At 50.7% G+C, this 18,775-nt stretch overlaps 1 protein-coding gene across 1 annotated transcript in view; it reads right to left on the minus strand.

Moving 5' to 3' along the window:
- RHBDL3 (rhomboid like 3) overlaps positions 1-726 on the minus strand; it is a 51,587-nt gene extending 50,861 nt beyond the window's left edge. The window contains exon 1 of the mRNA XM_081805382.1: positions 539-726. Within this exon, the coding sequence (XP_081661508.1) occupies positions 539-649 (111 nt within the window). The 5' untranslated portion in view covers positions 650-726. The remainder of the gene's footprint in view (positions 1-538) is intronic.
- Between the last annotated feature and the right edge of the window lie 18,049 nt (positions 727-18,775).

An 18,775-nucleotide genomic window follows, 5' to 3' on the forward strand; every position in this document is an offset into this window, starting at 1 on the left:
CTCCTCCGGCCGGGTTCAGGGACCCGGGCCGGCTTGAATTTCAATCAGTGTGGCGACAGGGCAGGTGCCGGGAGGGAGCTAATCCGGAAGCGAAGAAGGGGGTAGCCAGAGCGGTCGGCGCGGCCGGGTTCCGGGGACTCTGCGGCGCCCGCTCCTTCCCCGGGCTCAGAGAGCCCGCAGGTCGCGAGCGGGAGGGGAGGGGTAGTCACGGCTGTGACGCGGCCGCCTCTGCGGGAAAACGCCGTGTCCCGGCCACTGCACCAGCCGCGGGGAGGGGGCTCCCGCGGCCGACCGGTCCCCAGCGCAGCGCCGGCGCTGCGTCCCGCATGGAAGCCGCGGAGCCCGAGCGGGGGGTGGCGCGCGCGCGTTTGGGGGAGACCGGTCCCTCCGCCCCCTCCCGCCCGCGGGGACCCGGCCAATCCGGGGCGCTCCCGCGTCACCTTGAAACCTCGAAGTTGCCCCGCGGGGGCGAGACGGGGGCAGCTCCCCCCTTAGTGCCCCCCAGAAAGTTTGCCCGGGCGGGGGAGGGGGCACTCACGTCTTCCGGCGCAGCCGGCGGCCGCTCCTCGGCCTCGGGTTCCAGCTCCTCGATGCGCTCCGCCTCGGCGCAGGCGGCCACTGCGGGGCCCGGGCTGGGGTGCTCGCCCATGCCGACGCTGGGTCCAGGGCCGGCGGGCGGCTGCGGGGCTCGTCCCGGGGCTCCGGGCTAACTTTGCGCCGCGCCGGCCGCGCAGCTCCGGCGGCTCTGTGCGCGCCGCGCCGCCTCCGCGCCAGCCCCGCCGCCCGCGCCCGCCCCCATGGCCCCGGCACCCGCGCCGCCGCCGCCTCGTCGCCCCGCCGCCCCGGGACGCCCGGCCCCTCGCCGCCAAACTTCTCCGCGCTCGCCGCCCCGCCGGCCTCCGCCTGCGCCCCGACCTCCACGCCCGGTTCCGAGGCGAGGGCGCCGTTGGGCCGGCCCCGGCCCCCGTGGCTCTCCGCGCTCCCCTCCCGCTTCCCGCGGCCCCCGCTCTGCGCCGGAGTCTCCTCCTCCCCGCGGACTCCTCGGGGGCGGCGCGCGGGCGGGGGCGGGGCTGCTCCTGGGGACCACCGTCCCCCGCCTCCGGGCGCCACCACCAGAGCCAAATCGGTCAGAGCCGCGCGGCCCCGGGAGGGGAGGGCGCAGAGCTGCGGCGGGGTTGGCGGGGAAGGGGCTGCACCGCCCGGGGCGGGGGGTGGGGGGGAGGAGGGCTGCGGAGGGGAGCGCTGCGCCGTCCCTGGCCCCGTTACCGCCAGCCTCCACGCCGGGCCCGGGTTGGTCTCGGGGCCGGGGTGGGGTGCAGTGCCCACTCCCCGAGACCCACCGGGTTAACGTTCACTTGGAGGCTGCCGATGCGTGAAGGAGGCAGGGGCGAGGCTTTCCCTAAGTTGGCAACGTCGGGGTTAACTGGGAGTGAGTTGGGGGTGGGATTCTGGGAGGACAGGATCCTGAACACCCTTCTATCTCTCTTCCCTTCCCTTGGGTCTCAGATTCTGGGAGGTCCAGATACGCCCAGTAATTCAGGGATGGGAGAAGTCAGATAGGGACGGTCGGGACCCCAAATCCTAAATTTTGCCCCCCCCCCAAAAGAGCTATGTGACCGTGCCCTGGCTTCATCTGACCAGGTTGACAGAGGCAAGACCAGAGAGGTGCTCCAACTGGGAGAAGGGAGGTAAAGAAACTAAAGCAAGTAGTACTTAAGTTAGACCAGAGGAAGAGGGGATCTTATAAAAAATGGGTGTTGTTTCCCTGCGAGAAAGCCCTCGCAGGAGATTGTCTCCCAGAAGCAGAGGCTCTGCCTGCCAACTGGTCCAGTGGTCGGCTGGGACAAATGCTACCTCTCCCAAGAGGCCCAGGGACTCAGTCCTGGCCAGTCAGTACCCTTCTAGTCCTCCTCCCACCACCCAACACCCACCCACTCACTGGTCTTTGCTCCTCTCTCTCTCCCTGTCAGAAAGGGAGACTCTTAGGGTGCCTGGGTGGCTCAGTCAGTTAAGCGTCTGCCTTCGGCTCAGGTCATGATCCCGGGGTCCTGGGATAGAGCCTCACATCGGGCCCTGCTCCGCGGGGAGTCTGCTTCTCCCTCTCCCACTCCCCGTGCTTGTGTTCCCTCTCTCACTGTGTCTCTCTCTGTCAAATAAATAAATAAAATCCTTAAAAAAAAAAAAAAGAAAGAAAGGGAGATTTTTCCAACAGTGAAAGTTGGCAATTAATGTCTCATCATCATAAAGCAGACACACAACCCCAGCCCCAGAATCCAACCTGTGACCATCTCACCCGACAATGACTATTCCCCTTAAACACAGAGGAGGAAATTAACTCCGTTCTAATTAGGTGAGTTTGCTACAGACACCAATTTTCATCTCGGTTTCAGAAAGTGTGATCATTTCAACTATTTTTGTTTCTCACCACCCTCCCCCATCCCTACTCTACTAACAAGTCAAGATCCTGCCAAGATTTCCTTGTAAATAAAACTGTCTGCATAGGGTGTGATTTTGAAAACAGCCTTCAGGGGGACAGAAGAGAGGCCTACTTCTTTGTGGAAAGACGCCCGGCCTGGAAGGACAAAAGGAAGCATGGGGCCCTGAGGTCAGTATCACTGCCTCCCCACCCTCCCGATATCATTTACTTGACCTGTCTTGGTGCTGGCTGTGGGAGACTCAGATCTCTGGGACTGGACCAGTCGTCCAGGAAGCCTGGAGTGGGGTGAGGGGAAGAAGGGCTCAGAGAGGCGTCAGCCACTCTGCCGTGATGCCCAGCAGTCCTGGGCGGTGTTCTGACCCCAGCTGCCCTTTGGTTTCTTTAGCCCAATCTCTTATCAACAGTCCAACTCTGTCATCCCCTCAGGTAGAAGGAACCCCAGCAGGCTCAGTTCTCTGAACACTGAGCTCCTACTGAGTGCAGGTGACAGAGCTTCGGGAATACAGAGATAAATAGGATCTGGACCCTGCCCTCCAGAAACTGTTCAACTGGAGACAGCCAGGGAAGTCCAGGGGGCATAGAAACCCAAAGGACAGGGTTCTTGAGGGTCCAAGAAGGCTTCGTAAAGGGTATGCCCCCAGAACCAGGCAAAGTGAGAAACCTGAAGGGAAGGCATTTTAGGCAGAGCACAGGCAGAGGCCGGGCATGGGAAACAGTATGGTATGGCAGGGAGCTACGAGCAACCTGGCATGGCTGCCCATGGGAGCAGGCTGCTTCCCGTGAAGAGCTCGGCCTGCAAGTGACTGTTTGAAGGGCTGTGAGTTTCCTGAGAAAGGAGCTTCAACTTTACCGAAGGCCAATGGGGAGGCATCGAAGGACTGTGAGCAGCAGAGTAGTATTTAAAAAGATCCTTCTGGGGCGCCTGGGTGGCTCAGTTGGTTAGGCAACTGCCTTCGGCTCAGGTCATGATCCTGGAGTCCCTGGATCGAGTCCCGCGTCGGGCTGCCTGCTCAGCAGGGAGTCTGCTTCTCCCTCTCCCACTCCCCCTGCTTGTGTTCCCTCTCTCGCTGTGTCTTTCTCTGTCAAATAAATAAATAAAATCTTTAAAAAAAATAAAAATAAAAAAAAAATAAAAAATAAAAAGATCCTTCTGGGGGCATGTGGGTGGCTCAGTCGGTTAGGTGTCTGGCTCTTGATTGTGGCTCAGGTCATGAGATCCAGCCGCATGTTGCTTAAGATTCTCTTTCCCTCTCTTTCTGCTCCTCCCCCACTCAAGCCCACACGCTCTCTCTGTCTCTCTCAACTATAAATAATAAAAAGATCCTTCCAGGGGCACCTGGATGGCACAATCAGTTGAGCAACCAACTCTTGGTTTCGGCTCAGGTCATGATCTCAGGGTCCCCGGATCAGCCTCGTGTTGGCCTCTGTGCTCAGCTGGGAATCTGCTTAATATTCTCCCTCCCCCCTCTGCCCCTCCCCACTGCATGCTCACTCTTGTGCTCTCTCTCTCTCGCTCTCTCTCAAATAAATAAATAAATAAATCTTTAAAAAAAAAAAATCCTGGGCGACTGGGTGGCTCAGTTGGTTAAGCGACTGCCTTCAGCTCAGGTCATGATCCTGGAGTTCCGGGATCGAGTCCCGCATCGGGCTTCCTGCTCGGCAGGGAGTCTGCTTCTCCCTCTGACCCTCCTCCCTCTCATGCTCTCTGTATCTCATTCTCTCTGTCTCAAATAAATAAATAAAATCTTAAAAAAAAAAAAAATCCTTCGGCTGTAATATGGAAAATAGACAGGAGGAGGTTGGCCTGAGCATAGGAAGATGGGAGATGCCATCCAAGGAAGAGGTCGTGAGCTCAGCAGCAATTAGGGGAGAGGGAGGATCCGAGAAGTCTCCAGGAGGGCGTCTTTTTCCTCTGTCTGCCCTAGGAACATTTCACCTGCACCAAAAGCATCCTAGGAAAGAATTCCCAACCGCTCACCGAAGCTTCCTTTCCCTGGCCCTCGCTGGAAGGAGAATGGCCGTCTGGCCTTATCCAACCTCCTCCGTGAATCTCCATTAGCCTTCAGGGTAGCCTCCGCCTCACCAGCCAGCCTGTTTCACCCCTCGGACCCAGGCAATCGGCAGCTCAGGACACCGCACCCCCCAGCAGGCAGTGGGACCCCTCTGAGGAATGGGAGTGGCCAGGCTGTCTGGTAGCTTTCGGGCCACTCCAGACTAGGATGACCTGAGGACTGGCACATTCAGTGCCACACTGGGGACAGAGGAGGGAATGGGCTGTTGGTGCCTGCTCACTTTCACTGAGTGGCTGCCGTGGGTCAGGCACTTGTTAGACGACTGTACACGGGCCCAGTCCTCAGAGAACCCTAGGTCTGCTGGGAGGTGACAGCAAACAAGGGCTGATTGGCTTTGACTGATATCCTGCTCTTCATTTTGTCAGTGCTCCACATCCATGACCTCTCTTAAAGTTCCTAACAAGACGCTCTTAGCGGCTGCAGCACAGGATCAGAGCCTGGGGGGAGAGCAGTTTGAGCTCCGAAGAGTCACACTCAGTTCAGAGATGAGCCTCGAAAATTGGGGCAGCTTTAGGGGAGACCGTGTGGAAGGGTGTCTGGGTGGAAGGAACCACCGCAGCAAAGGCACAGAGGTAGGAAAGCCACTGACAGCGTTGAGAGCAGCTCAGAGGGTGAGCTCCAAGTGGCCAGGTGGTGAGAACCATGTCTCGAAAGTCCTTGAGTGCCAGGCTGAGGAGGTGGGACCTTGCTCGGGGGGCGATGGAGAAGCAGGGATAGCTTCTAACTTGAGCAGCATTTTAGGAAGATCAAGTTGGCCCCAGCCCAAGAGTGCAATTCAAAGAACACTATTGCAAGTGTCCATTATTCACCAGACCCTGGCCGAGGTGCTGAGAATGCAAAGAGAGTAAGACCCAGGCCCTGGCCTCCCAGAAGAAAATCAGATAATCCTCTGATTACAGCTCAGGGACAAAAGGAAGGAGGGAAGAGGAAGAGCTGTTTGGGGGCCAAGAGAGGGCGGAGTTCTTAAGGATCTGATGCTCTGAACCTGGAGGCTAAAACACTGGGTTGCCAGTGGTGAGCCGGGAAAGCCAGAGGGAGCCCCTGGGAGGGGGAAGCGGAGTGAGGGGAGCCAAGGAGTTTGTGGACCACATGAGCTAATGAGAAGCCAGGGAAGGAACATTAAGGGCTATAATTACCGCCCAAAGCAAATGGCAGCGCAGAGCAGGGGGTGAAGGGGGGGTGATTTTCTCCAGAACTTCTCCGGCTTGGGCCTCTTTTCCAACAATAGCTTCCCATTCTGAGGTCTCCTTCGGTCAGGCATGAGCCCCTCAAGGCCCTTTCTCTCCCTAAAGTAAACCCAAACTGACCCTTACAGGCCCCTCTCACCACGTGGAGCTCCGATCTTCTGAGAAACCTGCAAACAGCCCCGAGCGGCCCACCGTGGATCTGCCTGAGATGAAGACATGAGTTATTTTTGACTGAGATCCAAGCCCCAGCCCTGAATTCTTTTGTCTTCCAGGAATCCCCCAGTCATGTTTGAAGCCTGCAAGTCCGAACAGCGGATGCCGCTCAGGGAGGAGACTGCCACTTGGAATCCAACCACCCTCCGTCCCAGCTCCCACATTCTTCTCTTATTGCCCGCTGTCTTGGAGATCAAACGGCACAAGGCCCAACGCTGCTTTGCTTTCGTCTCTTCCTTTCTCACTCCCTCCAGGGCCCCCAATTTGCCGAGACACTTAAATCATTACGGAAGGATGTCTAGGTTCACAGACACCAAGCCCTTTCAAAGACAGGCGTGGGCTCCCAAAAGCGGATCTCAGAAGGGCACAGAGGAGACTCTCCCAGTTCCAAAATGTAGCCAGCCACACATTCTGGGCAATGGTCAGCTGCTTTCCTGGCTCTCGGCTTCCTTCTCTGCCATCTCCTTGGGGCGTGGCTGGTCCCCAGGGTGCCACTTCTGGACTCTCTTTGGGCCTCCAGTACTTTGTGGGACCTTTGGTTATGCAAGAGGTAGGTCGTGTCTCCTCGTGGGATCGCATGCACCTCTCTGAGCACACCCCTCCTTCCCACAGCCTTCCCTTAACCCTCTGGCCCAAACGGACCATGCCTTCCTCTAGCCAAGTTTTATCTTCTTTATCCAAGATTGTCTGTGCCTTGAAGGAGAGGATATTATGGCCTGTTCGGTTTTGCATCCATCACAATATGCAACACTGCGCACCGTAGGAGCCGAGCAAATGTCTGTTTAATGAAAAACAGAGCATGGCTGTTGATAGGACATGAAGTCTAATTACAGAGTTATTACTCTCAGCCCCCAACAAGCAACCGAGTTTGATGTTATGGAGAAAAGATCCTGCTGTCTTTATGTCAAAGCGCTTCTAGGTCTGTCATTCCATGTCGTCACCCCAAAGCTGGCTTTTTTGAGGTAAGCAGAATGAGTCCAGTTGCCTCCATTTTACTAATGGGGACACACAAACCCCTGGGCCCAGAGGAGGTCTGAGTCTCCATTCCTCTCACCAAATTTCTTATTTTAAGAGTGAAAGCGGGGGGATGGGGGGGGTGAGGGGGTGGAAGCTGATGTGGTAAGTGCCCTTGGCCCCAACTACCGATCTTCCTCCAGGGCAACCAGGCAGAGCTAAATCAGGGTGCCCAAGCGCCGGCTTGTCCCATCACAGGCTGGTATGTGCCAGGGGATGGCTTTAGCTTTAGGGAAAAAGCCATCGGTCTGTTTCTCTGCTTTGTTTCTCTCTCTTTTTTTTTAAAGATTTTATTTATTTGACAGAGATACAGCGAGAGAGGGAACACAAGTAGGGGGAGAGGGAGAGGGAGAGGGAGAGGGAGAGGGAGAAGCAGGCTTCCCTTCGAGCAGGGAGCCCGATGCAGGGCTCGATCCCAGGACGCTGGGATCACGACCTGAGCCGAAGGCAAATGCTTAATGACTGAGCCACCCAGGCGCCCCTCTGCTTTGTTTCTCTTAAGCTGCCTGTGTAGTCTCCTCCCAGAAGGAGGGGGACGGTTTGCCTTCATTCACCCCCGCACAGTGCCGGCCCCGATGAGGGTGTCCAGCCAGCTGTGAGGAAAGGACCTGGCTCCAAGGCCCAGGGTCAGCCTTTCCACTGACTATACACTCCATGAGAACAAGGACTTACAACAGTGGCCGTGAACCCGGGAACAATTCCTGGCATCTAGAAAGCTCTCAAAAAGTCTTTGCTCAGGAATAAACCTGCCCCATTGCTACTTCTCCAGGCCGAAGGAAGGCATCCCAGAGGTCAGAATTCCTAGGAAGTCTGCCTGGCATCTGGCCTCAGAGGGCTTTCTGGGCCTCCTCTGGGAAAGAATATCATCCATCCCACACCTACTCTGGTGAGGGGCTGCAGTGAAGAAAGCCTCGGGGCCCATGAGGCAGGCTTTCTGATGATGGGGACACAGCCGCCTGCGAACGGCGGGCAGGGGAGTGAGACGGTGGGCAGTCAGATCTGCTTCCTCCATCTCTCAGCCGCGGCCCAAGTGAGGCGGTGTGAGAACTTCTCGGCGCACGTTGTAAATACCATCTGTCACACTGCCTGCCGAGACGCGGCCTTCCTCCCTGGAAGGAGAGCATTCTTTATTATTTATGCAGAACGCACCCTACTTAAGTGCTTGTGCCACCAGGAGAGGGAAAGAAAAGCCCAGAAGAGTCGAGGACTCCAGGGACCTGCCCCTCGGAGAGCAGCTGGTCAGGAGGGCTGGGCTATCTCAACTCTTCAGGGGATTAGAAGGCACACATTCTTCTCGCTCTGCCATCAGCTTGCTGTGTGACCTTGACCAAAGCATCTGAACCCCGTGAGCCTCCATTTTCTCATCCGTAAACGTAGACATCAGACTAGATGGGCTGTGACCTCTCCCCTGGCCCTGAAATACAGCTGGGTCCCTTGGACCCTTCTCCCTCCTGCTGCTTGCCCAGAAGCCTGTTCACTTCCCATCATCCCTCCCACCCAGGCCGGATAGGGGAAATACAGATCAGGATGTGATTCCTTAGTACTTGCGAGCAGGCCCAGGAGTCAGCAGACCTGAGTTCTGGTCCAAGCCCTGTCACTCTTTAGCCATGCAACCCTGGGGACTACGAGATTGCAGTAGAAGAATCCATCTCAAAATCCCACAATCTCTGACTTTCCATTCCAAAACAGTGCCTATAAACACCTTTGCAGACTAAGGCTCCGGACACGGAGATGAATGAGACTAAGTTTCTGCCTACCGTGAGCTCTAGGACAGGTAGAGACGACATGCTAGAAAATCCTTCCAGCACAATGCTATCAGTGCTGAGTAGAGATGTATGCAAAGCATGGGGTGGCAGAAAGGGGGTCCAAGGAGGTGATGCTAGAGCTGGATCTTAAAAGACCAAGTAGCAGTTTGCCAAGTGGATGAGGGCTTGATGCGTTCAAGACAGAGGGAACTGCATGTACTAAGACAGGAAGGTGTAAATCCACATAGAAACTGCCTACTCGTTGTTAGGTGATGGGGACATTCTGGGAGTCTTAGCGCTGACTGCTTTCTCTCCCACCCCGTTAGAACAATCCAGTACTCCCCGAGTTGGGGAGAGGGGGCTTATGATTGATGGCTCACCTTGGCCCCCCGGTCCATGAGGCACATCACCCAAGGATATGAGAGACTAACAAGAGTCTCCCCTTCCATCTCCTGCCTTTATCTGTTCTCTGAACTAGAAACAGTGAAGCAGGCTGGAAATAGGGGGATGGCCCACGGTGACCCAAAATTTTCCAGCCTCGCACACCATCAGGCCGGGTCAGAAGAGGAACGTGGCTCTGTGCAAAATGGGGCCCGGCGGCTGGCAGTCAGGGTTGCTGGGCATCCTCCCGTGTGTGGCCAGAGCACGTGATCGGTCCTACCACTGAGGCAGCCTGTTGTGGCTCCTTGGGGAGCTGTCCAAGTCCTCTGCAGAGAGCTGGAGTTAACCTGTCCCTTCTCCATGAAGGACGTCCTGCAACGGAAATGTGCTCAGTCTGGTTGCTGCAGCTATGGTCTGTGGCTCACGTGCCTGCTCTGCATACTCCACAATACATAAGAACAGCGAGGAGGAAAATGCATGCCTCCAAGACATCCATTAGCTGTGAGCAGCCTCCTAGGCTGCGAACCATGGGGTTAACCAGGCTCGGGGGAAAGCCTATGAGGTACTGTAAGCATTCTGCTGGCTTGGCTTGCTGCAACAATTTATAGCCAAGAAAAAGGGGCTGCAAGTCAGGGAAATACCAGAACCGCTGAAGGAAGGGACACATTTGCCAGATGGTTCCTGAGGCACAATTGTTTTTGCAGAGGGACGGTCTGCAGAGGGAGGTCCTTTCCTCAGAGAGCAAAGGCGCCGGCTGATGGCTCATTCATTATCCTGGGGCTCGTTCGGAGGAGGGTGCTGGCTTAAAGCACACCCACGCTTGTCCTCTCCCCAGAACCTTGCAGCTGTGATTGCCTGAGGTTGAAGTGGCGATCGGGATTGGGCCTCTCCAAGCACTCCTGTGTTTCTTTTTTTTTTTTTCTTTTTATTATTTATTTGACAGAGAGAGAGAGAGCGCGAGAGCAGGAACACAAGCAGGGGGGAGTAGGAGGGGGAGACGCAGGCTTCCCGCCAAGCAGGGAGCCCGATGTGGGACTCGATCCCAGGACCCCGGGATCACGACCCGAGCTGTAGGCAGACGCTTAACGACTAAGCCACCCAGGCGCCCTCCTGTGTTTCTTTAGACACCTGCCACCTGTATCTTCTTTCCCAGCTGAAGCCCGTTAGTTCGTTTTCCCAGCGGCCGGCTGTCATCCTCTCTCCTTAATGTATCTGACTGCATTTAGTCAATTCCACAGCTTGGGCTCTTATGATGTGAGTTCAGTGGTGCTGCCAGGGCCGAACTGTGAAGCCATAGTGACAAGGCTGGGGAATGGTTAAGTGGGTTTGAAAATATGAAGAACGGGAAGGGCATCTTAAATTATTTGCTATATTAGCACAGAATTTTCAAGAACCCTTGCTTTTGCTTGATCATGCATATGTCTCCCTGTGCCCCCCTCCGTGAGCAGTAGAAGTCATCTCTGTCTTGGTTTTGCTAAACATTCCAGGTGGGCTGGTGGTCCTGGTCTGAGTCACGCAGATGCCCCTCCAAAGCCTGGGTCATGGGGCAGATGGGGTGAGGGCGAGTGGGCAGTCACCATGAAGGCAGCCGTCCTGCAGAGCCCCGGGGATGCCCTATCGCTGGTGGTCAGTGGGCTCCTCCCTGCAGAAGGACAGCATCCCTGTGGTGAGGATGCCTACGTGGTAGGGGATCTGTGATCATGTGTCTGTTTGCCGTAACATCCGTGTTACATCATGACCTCCATAAGGACAGGATGCCTTTGTAATTGCCACGATTTCTCTGTCCTCTAGTAATCATGCTGTCAGCCTGGCGTCTAGGGGGTTAGTGGAAGATAGACATACTTATTCACAGACCTCCATTTGCGCCTGGCAGGATAACCTTCGCCAAGTGAGTTCACGAGGCTCAACGGGACTCAGTTGCCTTGGATTTAAACTAGGCTAATGTGACACATCTTGCTAGGATGTAGATAAAAAGGATGGGGCAGTGCCTGGCACGAAGGAGCTCTCAGTAAGCAAGCGTCATTTCTCCCTCCCTTTTCCCCCTGGATACTCAATACATGGTGTTGAATCAATGAATAAATTATTTCGGAGATGAATACACTTTGGCATCTTTCTTGGATACATTCACATTCCAAAAAGCCCATAGATCGCAGTTGTTAAAAAAAAAAAAATCCAACACCAAGTAACCAAATTTGGTTTGCAGTTTACAGCCCAAGGCAGCTACCCCTGTGGGGGGCGAAAGTGGTTTCCGACAGAGGTAGAAATACCTCTGTTTCTTTTTAAAAGGAAAATACAACGAACCTGCCTTGGGAAACAATGCCACAGGACTTTGTGTCTGACCTCTTTCATCTCTCCCTTTGACACAAGAGGCACACAGTTGGTGCCTAATAAATGCACACCAAAGGTTCGGTCTTCTGAGAGGCCTCCAAGTTGCAACACTGACTGGGAACCACATGGAGCCACAGTGTCCTCTAGTGGGGAAGACCGTCATAACACCCCCCACAGGGCTGACCCAGACACAAGAAGCCCCAGGTTCCCTAAAGGGCCCAGGATCAGCCAGCCCCATAGTGCAGCCACCAGGACAGGCTTCCAGGCTGGCTTCATGACTCGGAAATAGCAAACAACACGTTCTCCAGGAAATGCTCTCCTGAACGCATTACTCAGAGACAGCCATCACAGCCACATTTGTCCCTTAAAATTCATTAGGCATCAGTCAATTAGTGGGGTCTAGGCAATGATCCTAGGCTGCTAACATCACAAAAAGAAACCAGACATTTGCTGCCTCCGATGGAAGTACATAGCATCGTCTTTGACGTATTGTTAAAAGTAGTCTCTAGGGGTGCCCAGGTGGCTCAATGGGTTGGGTGTCTGCCTTGGGCTCAGATCGTGATCCCGGGGTCCTGCGATCAAGCCCCACACCAGGCTCCCTGCTCAGCAGAGAGTTTGCTTCTCCCTCTCTCTCTGACCCTCCCCTCAGTCGTGCATGTGCGTGCTCGCTCTCTCTCAAATAAACAAAATCTTGGGTTTTGTTTTTTTTTTAAAGATTTTATTTATTTGACAGAAAGATAGCAAGAGCAGGAACACAAGCAGGGGGAGTGGGAGAGGGAGAAGCAGGCTTCCTACTGAGCGGGGAGCCCAATGTGGGGCTCGATCCCAGGACCCTGGGATCATGACCTGAGCCGAAGGCAGACGCTCAATGACTGAGCCACCCAGGTGCCCCTCAAATAAATAAAATCTTAAAAAAAAAAGGTAATCTATACAACCCAACATGTTGCTCAAACTCACAACCCCGAGATCAAGAGATGCAAGCTCTACCAACCGAGCCAGCCAGGCGCACCAACCTATGATATATGTTTTGCCACAGAATTGAACCTGAGCCGGGGCACCTGGGTGGCTCAATCAGTTAAGCATCTGACTCCTGATTCGGCTCCGATCATGGTCTCAGGGTCGTGAGATCGAGCCCAGTGTCAGGCTCCAGGCTCAGCAGAGAGTCTGCTTAAGATTCTCTCTCTCCCTCTCCTCGTGTCCCTCCCCCACTGCTGGTGTGCACTCTCTCTCTTAAAAACAAAAAAGAAAAAGAAAAGAAAAAAAGAATTGAACCTGAACCTGATCAAGTCTCTAGATCTAACCACCAATTTACAGGAAACAAATTGGCAGTTAACAAATTAATAAATTTACAGAGGAATATGTTGAACGGCACCATGGGAAATGCGATCAGAAAAATCCAGACTGTGGAAGACTCTACAGAAAAAATGACCTGCTTTCTTCAGCAATAAATTGCAAAGAGGAGCGGAAAGAGATGAACTTTTTTGAGATCTTGATTTAAACAAAGTGAAGGGGGGGAAGCTTGTTCAGACAATTTGGGAAACCTGAACACTGTATAGTTGATCTTTTTTTTTTTTGTAAAGATTTTATTTATTTATTTGACAGAGAGAGACACAGTGAGAGAGGGAACATAAGCAGGGTGGAGTGGGAGAGGGAGAAGCAGGCTTCCTGCTGAGCAGGGAGCCCTATGTGGGACTCAATCTCAGGACCCTAGGACCATGACCTGAGCCGAAGGCAGACACTTAACAACTGAGCCATCCAGGCGCCCTGTATAGTTGATCTTAAGAAATTGTTCATTGTTTTTAAAGTATGAAGATAGAATTGTGGTTGTTCATTTTTTATAGATTCCCTACATTTTATTTTATTTTTTAAATATTTTATTTATTTATTTGCCAGAGAGAGAGAAAGCACAAGCAGGGGGAGAAGCAGGCAGAGAGAGAGAGAGGAAGACTCCTTGCTGAGCAGGGAGCCCGAGGAGGGACTTGATCCCAGGACCCCGAGATCACGACCCGAGCTGAAGGCAGATGCTTAACCGACTGAGCCACCCAGGCGTTCCAAGATTCCCTATATTTTAGAGGTATACACTGAAATATTTTCAGATGAAATGATGTGCTGTCTGGGATTTGTTGGAAATAATTTCGGAGTGGGTGGGGGAAGAGATGAAACAAGGCTGTGGCCATGTTAACTGCTAAAGCTGGGTGAGGGGTACATGAGGGTTCATTACACTGTTTGCTTTACTTTTGTTTATATTTGAAAATTTTCATAACTAAACGTAAAAAAAAACCCTACTAGAAAACATTTCAACCTTGATTCTCCTCAAGAGAGTCCACAGGTGGGGCGCTCTTATTTGACAGAGAGACACAGCGAGAGGGAACACAAGCAGGGGGAGTGGGAGAGGGAGAAGCAGGCTTCCCGCCGAGCAGGGAGCCCGATGCGGGGCTCGATCCCAGGACCCTGGGATCACAACCTGAGCCGAAGGCAAATGCTTAATGACTGAGCCACCCAAGCACCCCAATAAATAAAATCTTTTTAAAAAGAGTCCACAGGTGACTCCTTTAAAAGCTTTATTCTGCTGCCTCTTTGAGGAAACAGGAGCCTGTTATTTGACAACTTCTGTATCATGAGGTGTTAGAGATTGCTTTCACCTGGCATGTCTGAGCACTACGGTCCAAATCAGATGCCATGCTTTCTAGATGCACTTCTGTTCTTTTATTTACTCCTGGGTAATAGAGTAGGAAGAGGCCAAGAACCCGGGGACGCTTCAACCAGTGCTCTGACTTGGGGGAGCCACGCGTTCCCACGCTCTCTGCAATCTCCAGATGATCTACATGACCCTCTCTCCCTTCCAGTAACTTTTTTTTTTTTAAGATTTTATTCATTTATTCATGAGAGACAGAGAGAGAGACAGAGGCAGAGGGAGAAGCAGGCTCCCCGCGGAGCAGGGAGCCTGATGCGGGACTCGATCCCAGGACCCTGGGATCATGACCTGAGCCGAAGGCAGACGCTTAACCGACTGAGCCACCCAGGCGTCCCTCGCAGTAACTTTTGACCCACAGCTTTCCAACACAAGGAACTGGACATCAGAGCATCAGTGAGTGTACAGGCGGATCCAGCACCTCCTGCCTCCTCGCTAACCCTCATTCTCCCCTCTGCCATCAGCTTACATCAACACAGCTGTATCAGCAGCCTGTCAGCTGCCAATTCTCCTAGAAGACATTCGGCACTTTTCCTACTCGAGCTAAAAATAAGTCCCAGGCTCTCATGGGTATCCGCAGGTGGTGTGCTCGCTCTGCCATGCTGGAGTTTTCCTAGGTTGCTGTAACTCAGAAACAGGGAATTGCTTCTACCAAGTCTGGGGTAGAAGCTCTAGTCCTTCTTTGGAGAAAGGACTATCAAAGTTGAAAGGAGCTTAAGACCTTTCCCTTAAGGCTGTTGCTAACTGGGTACTCACCTCAATCATGGCACCTGGCAGAGGGCGCTGGTTCAAGTCCCAGTCCTGCTACTTAGCTGGTCTGAGACTGGTGATTCAAACTCCTTTAGTGGCAGTTCTGGTATATTTATAATGGGGACTACGCCTCTTGGTTATGAGAATTAAATGATATGGAAAAAGGACTTTGGAAAAAGCTCCATAATATATGTTAATTTTTCTACCTTTTTTATTAAACGCTCCCTTGACCCCCTGTGCCAACAGGCTCTCATTTATTCACTTAACAAACCTCATTTCATTCACTTAACAGATATCTGAGTGTTCGCATTGTGCCAGGTCGTAATGGTGCTAGGAGCTGAGAGTGAACCAGTGATGAAAATTCTGCCCCCTCAGAGCTAACAGTGGGGAGACTAGCAAAATTAATTAGATAAAAGAGTACAGTATGTAAGATGATAATAAGAGCTATAGAGAAGAGCAAAGCAAGGATTCAGGAAATGCCTATATGAGCAGACACTGAAGTTTTTAAAATGGGGTGGAAGGGAAGATCTTACTGAGGTGACATTTGAGTAGGACCCTGAAGGAGGTGAGGGAAAAGGTATGTGGACATATGGGAGATAAGCATTTCTGGCAGAGTTAAAAGCAAGTGCAAAAACTCTGGGGTAGAAGCATGGCTCATATATTGCAGAGCAGATGGAGAGGAGTGAGGGAAGGAGATAAAGTCAGAGAGGTAATGGATGAAGTCAGGTTAAGTCATGTAGGACCTTGTCAGTCATTTTAAAAACTATGACTTCTTATCTGAATAAGATGGGAAGCCACTGGAAAGTTCTGAGCCAAGGGGTAGCATGTTAACATTTTAACATGTTGACAAAAGCCTGAAGACAGGCAAAGGTAGAAGCAGGGAAGCTTTGAAGATATAAAAAAGACCAAAATTGAATGTGTAGAGACTAAAAATCCCAGGCATGTCTAGATGAATAATACACTGGATAAAATTAACAGAAGGAAAAGAAAAGATTAGTGAACTTGAAGACACAGTAATAGGATCTACTAAAATTAGATACATAGAGAGAAAAAGGACTAAAAAATTAATGGAGTATCAGTGAGCAGTGGGACAACATCAAGCAGCCTAATATGTTTATGCTAATGTGTGTTTGAAGTCCCAGGAAAAGCAGGGAGCAGAAAAAAATATTTGAAGGAATAATGGTCATCAATTTGATGAAATCTATAAATGTACAGACACAAGAAACTCAATGAACCCCAAGTGCAAGAAATATGAAGAAAATACGCAAAAGCACTTCCTAATCAAATTGATTAAAACCAGTGATAACGAGAAAAATCATAAAAGCAGCCTGAGGGAAAAGACACATTATACACATGGAAACAAAGATAAGATGACAGCATATTTGTTGCCACCCACAACGCAAGCCAGAAGACAGTGGAGCAAGATCTTTAAAACGCTGACAGAAAAATACTGTGACCCTGGAATTCTTTTACCCAGTGGAAATGTCTTTTAAAAATGAAGGTGAAATAAAGACTGTTCAGACATAAAAGCTGAAAGAATTCACCACGAGCAGACTTGCACTATAGGATATATGTTAAAAGAAGACCTTCAAGCAGAAGGAAAATGATATCAAATAGAAATCTGGCTCTATACAGAGTTACAAAGAACACCAGAAAAAAATAGATGGGTACTGAATTATGTTATTTATTTATTTTTTTATTTAAATGTCTTTAAGAGGGTCACCTGGGCTGGCTCAGTCAGTGGAGCATGTGACTCTTGGTCTCGGGGTTGTGAGCTCAGGCCCCCACATTGGGTGTGGAGATTACTTAAAAATAAAATATGTTTTAAATAAATAAATAAATGTCTTTAAGAGATAATCAATTTCTTTTTTTTTTTAAGATTTATTCAGTCATTTGAGAGAGAAAGACAGCGAGGTGGGGAGGGGCGGAGGGAGGGGGAGAGAGAAACCTCAACAGACTCTGCGCTGATAATGGAGCGCAACATGGGGCTTGATCTCACAACCCTAAGATCTCGACCCGAGCCAAAACCAAGAGTCTGACACCCAAACAACTGTGCCACCCATGTGCCCCACAGATAATCAATTTCTTTTCTAAGATTTTATTTATTTATTTGAGGGAGAGCATGAGCAGGGGAAGGGGCATAGGGAGAGGGAGAAGCAGACTCCCCGCTGAGCAGGGAGCCTGTCTTGGGGCTCAATCCCAGGAACCCGGGATCATGACCTGAGCTGAAGGCAGATGCTTAACTGACTGAGCCACCCAGGTGCCCTGATAATCAATTTCTTAAAGCAAAAATAGTAATACTGAATCATGGGTTTATAACATATGTGAAAATAAAATATGTGACAACGGTAACCCTAAGGCCAGGACAGGAGAAACAGAAGTATACAGTTACAAGGTTTTTTTTTGTTTCTTTTTTTTAGTATTGAAGTATAATTAACAGTGTTCTATTAGTTTCAGGTGTACAACATTCAACAATTCTGTACATTACTCAGTGCTCACCATGGTAAGTGCAGTCATCATCTGTCACGTTGTTTCTACAATCTTATTCACTATATTCCCTATGCTGTATTTATCATCGCTGCAACTTATTTATACCAGGAAGTTAGTACTTCTTAATCCCCTTTAACTATTTCATCCACAAGATTTTATTTATTTATTTATTTATTTTTAAAGATTTTATTTATTTATTTGACAGAGAGAGATAGCGAGAGAGGGAACACAAGCAGGGGGGAAGTGGGAGAGGGAGAAGCAGGCTTCCCGCTGAGCAAGGAGCCTGATGTGGGGCTCGATCCCAGGACCCCGGGATCATGACCTGAGCTGAAGCAGACGCTTAACGACTGAGCCACCCAGGCGCCCCTCATCCACAAGATTTTAATAGAGTATGTAAAGTGGTATAATATCACTTGAAGGTAGACGGAGATAAGCTAAAGATATATACTATAAATTCTAAAGCAAGCACTAAAGTTATTGCTAAATTGGATAAAAAAATCACTATCTAATTATAGGCTATCTACAAGAAACTTACTTTAAATAAAAGATAGGTTACAAGTAAATACTGATTCTGCACAATTTTTCCAGATAACTTAAGAGGAGGGAACGCTCTTCAACTAATTCTATGAGGCCAGCAGTACCCAGACACCAAAACCAAAAAAGACATTATAAGGAAAGGAAATAACACACCCATATCCATTACGAACATAGACTCAAACCTTTTTACAATTTTGGCAAATCAACTGCAACATATATGTAAAGGACAATACACCATGACCAAATGGGGTTAATCTTAGGAATGCAAAGTTGGTTTAACATTTGAAAATCAATGTAATTTACCACATTAACAGACCCCCCAAAACAAAACAAAAAACCCAAACAACAACAACACAACGATAATCTCAATTGATGCAGAAAATCATCTGACAAAATTCAACATCTCTTCATGATAAAAACACTTGGGGTGGTTTCTATGTTGAGAACAGACTGAAGATGAGCAAAGGAAGAAGGAGGGAAACCATTTAGAAGTCTATTACAACAATCCCAGCTGGAGAAAGACCAGGGTGATAATCTAATCACAGAGGTAGTGAGAAGTGGTGGTCAGACTCTGGTTATTCTGAAGGTAGTCCAAACAGGATTTGCTAATGGAATGGGTAGGGAGTAAGAGAAAGAAAGGAACCAAGAAGGATGACTCCAAGATTTTTGGTCTGATCAACAGGAAGGATAAACTTGCAGTGAACAGTGATGGGGAAGATGGTGGGGTTTGGTGGTTTTGGTAGGACAAATCAAAAGTTTTATTTTGGATGTGGTAAGTTTGAGATGTATGTTCAAATCCATATTAAGATGTCTACTAGGCAGTAGACCTATAAATCCAGAGACAGAGATCACATATGGGCTCCAAATTTGGGAGTCTTCAGCATATGATTGGTGTTTAAATTCAGTAGAGCAGATGAAATCACCCAAAG

This window comes from Leptonychotes weddellii, chromosome 15 (assembly GCF_054177405.1).
Source record: "Leptonychotes weddellii isolate Sample4059 chromosome 15, ASM5417740v2, whole genome shotgun sequence".
In the NCBI taxonomy this organism is placed as follows: Eukaryota; Metazoa; Chordata; class Mammalia; order Carnivora; family Phocidae; genus Leptonychotes; species Leptonychotes weddellii.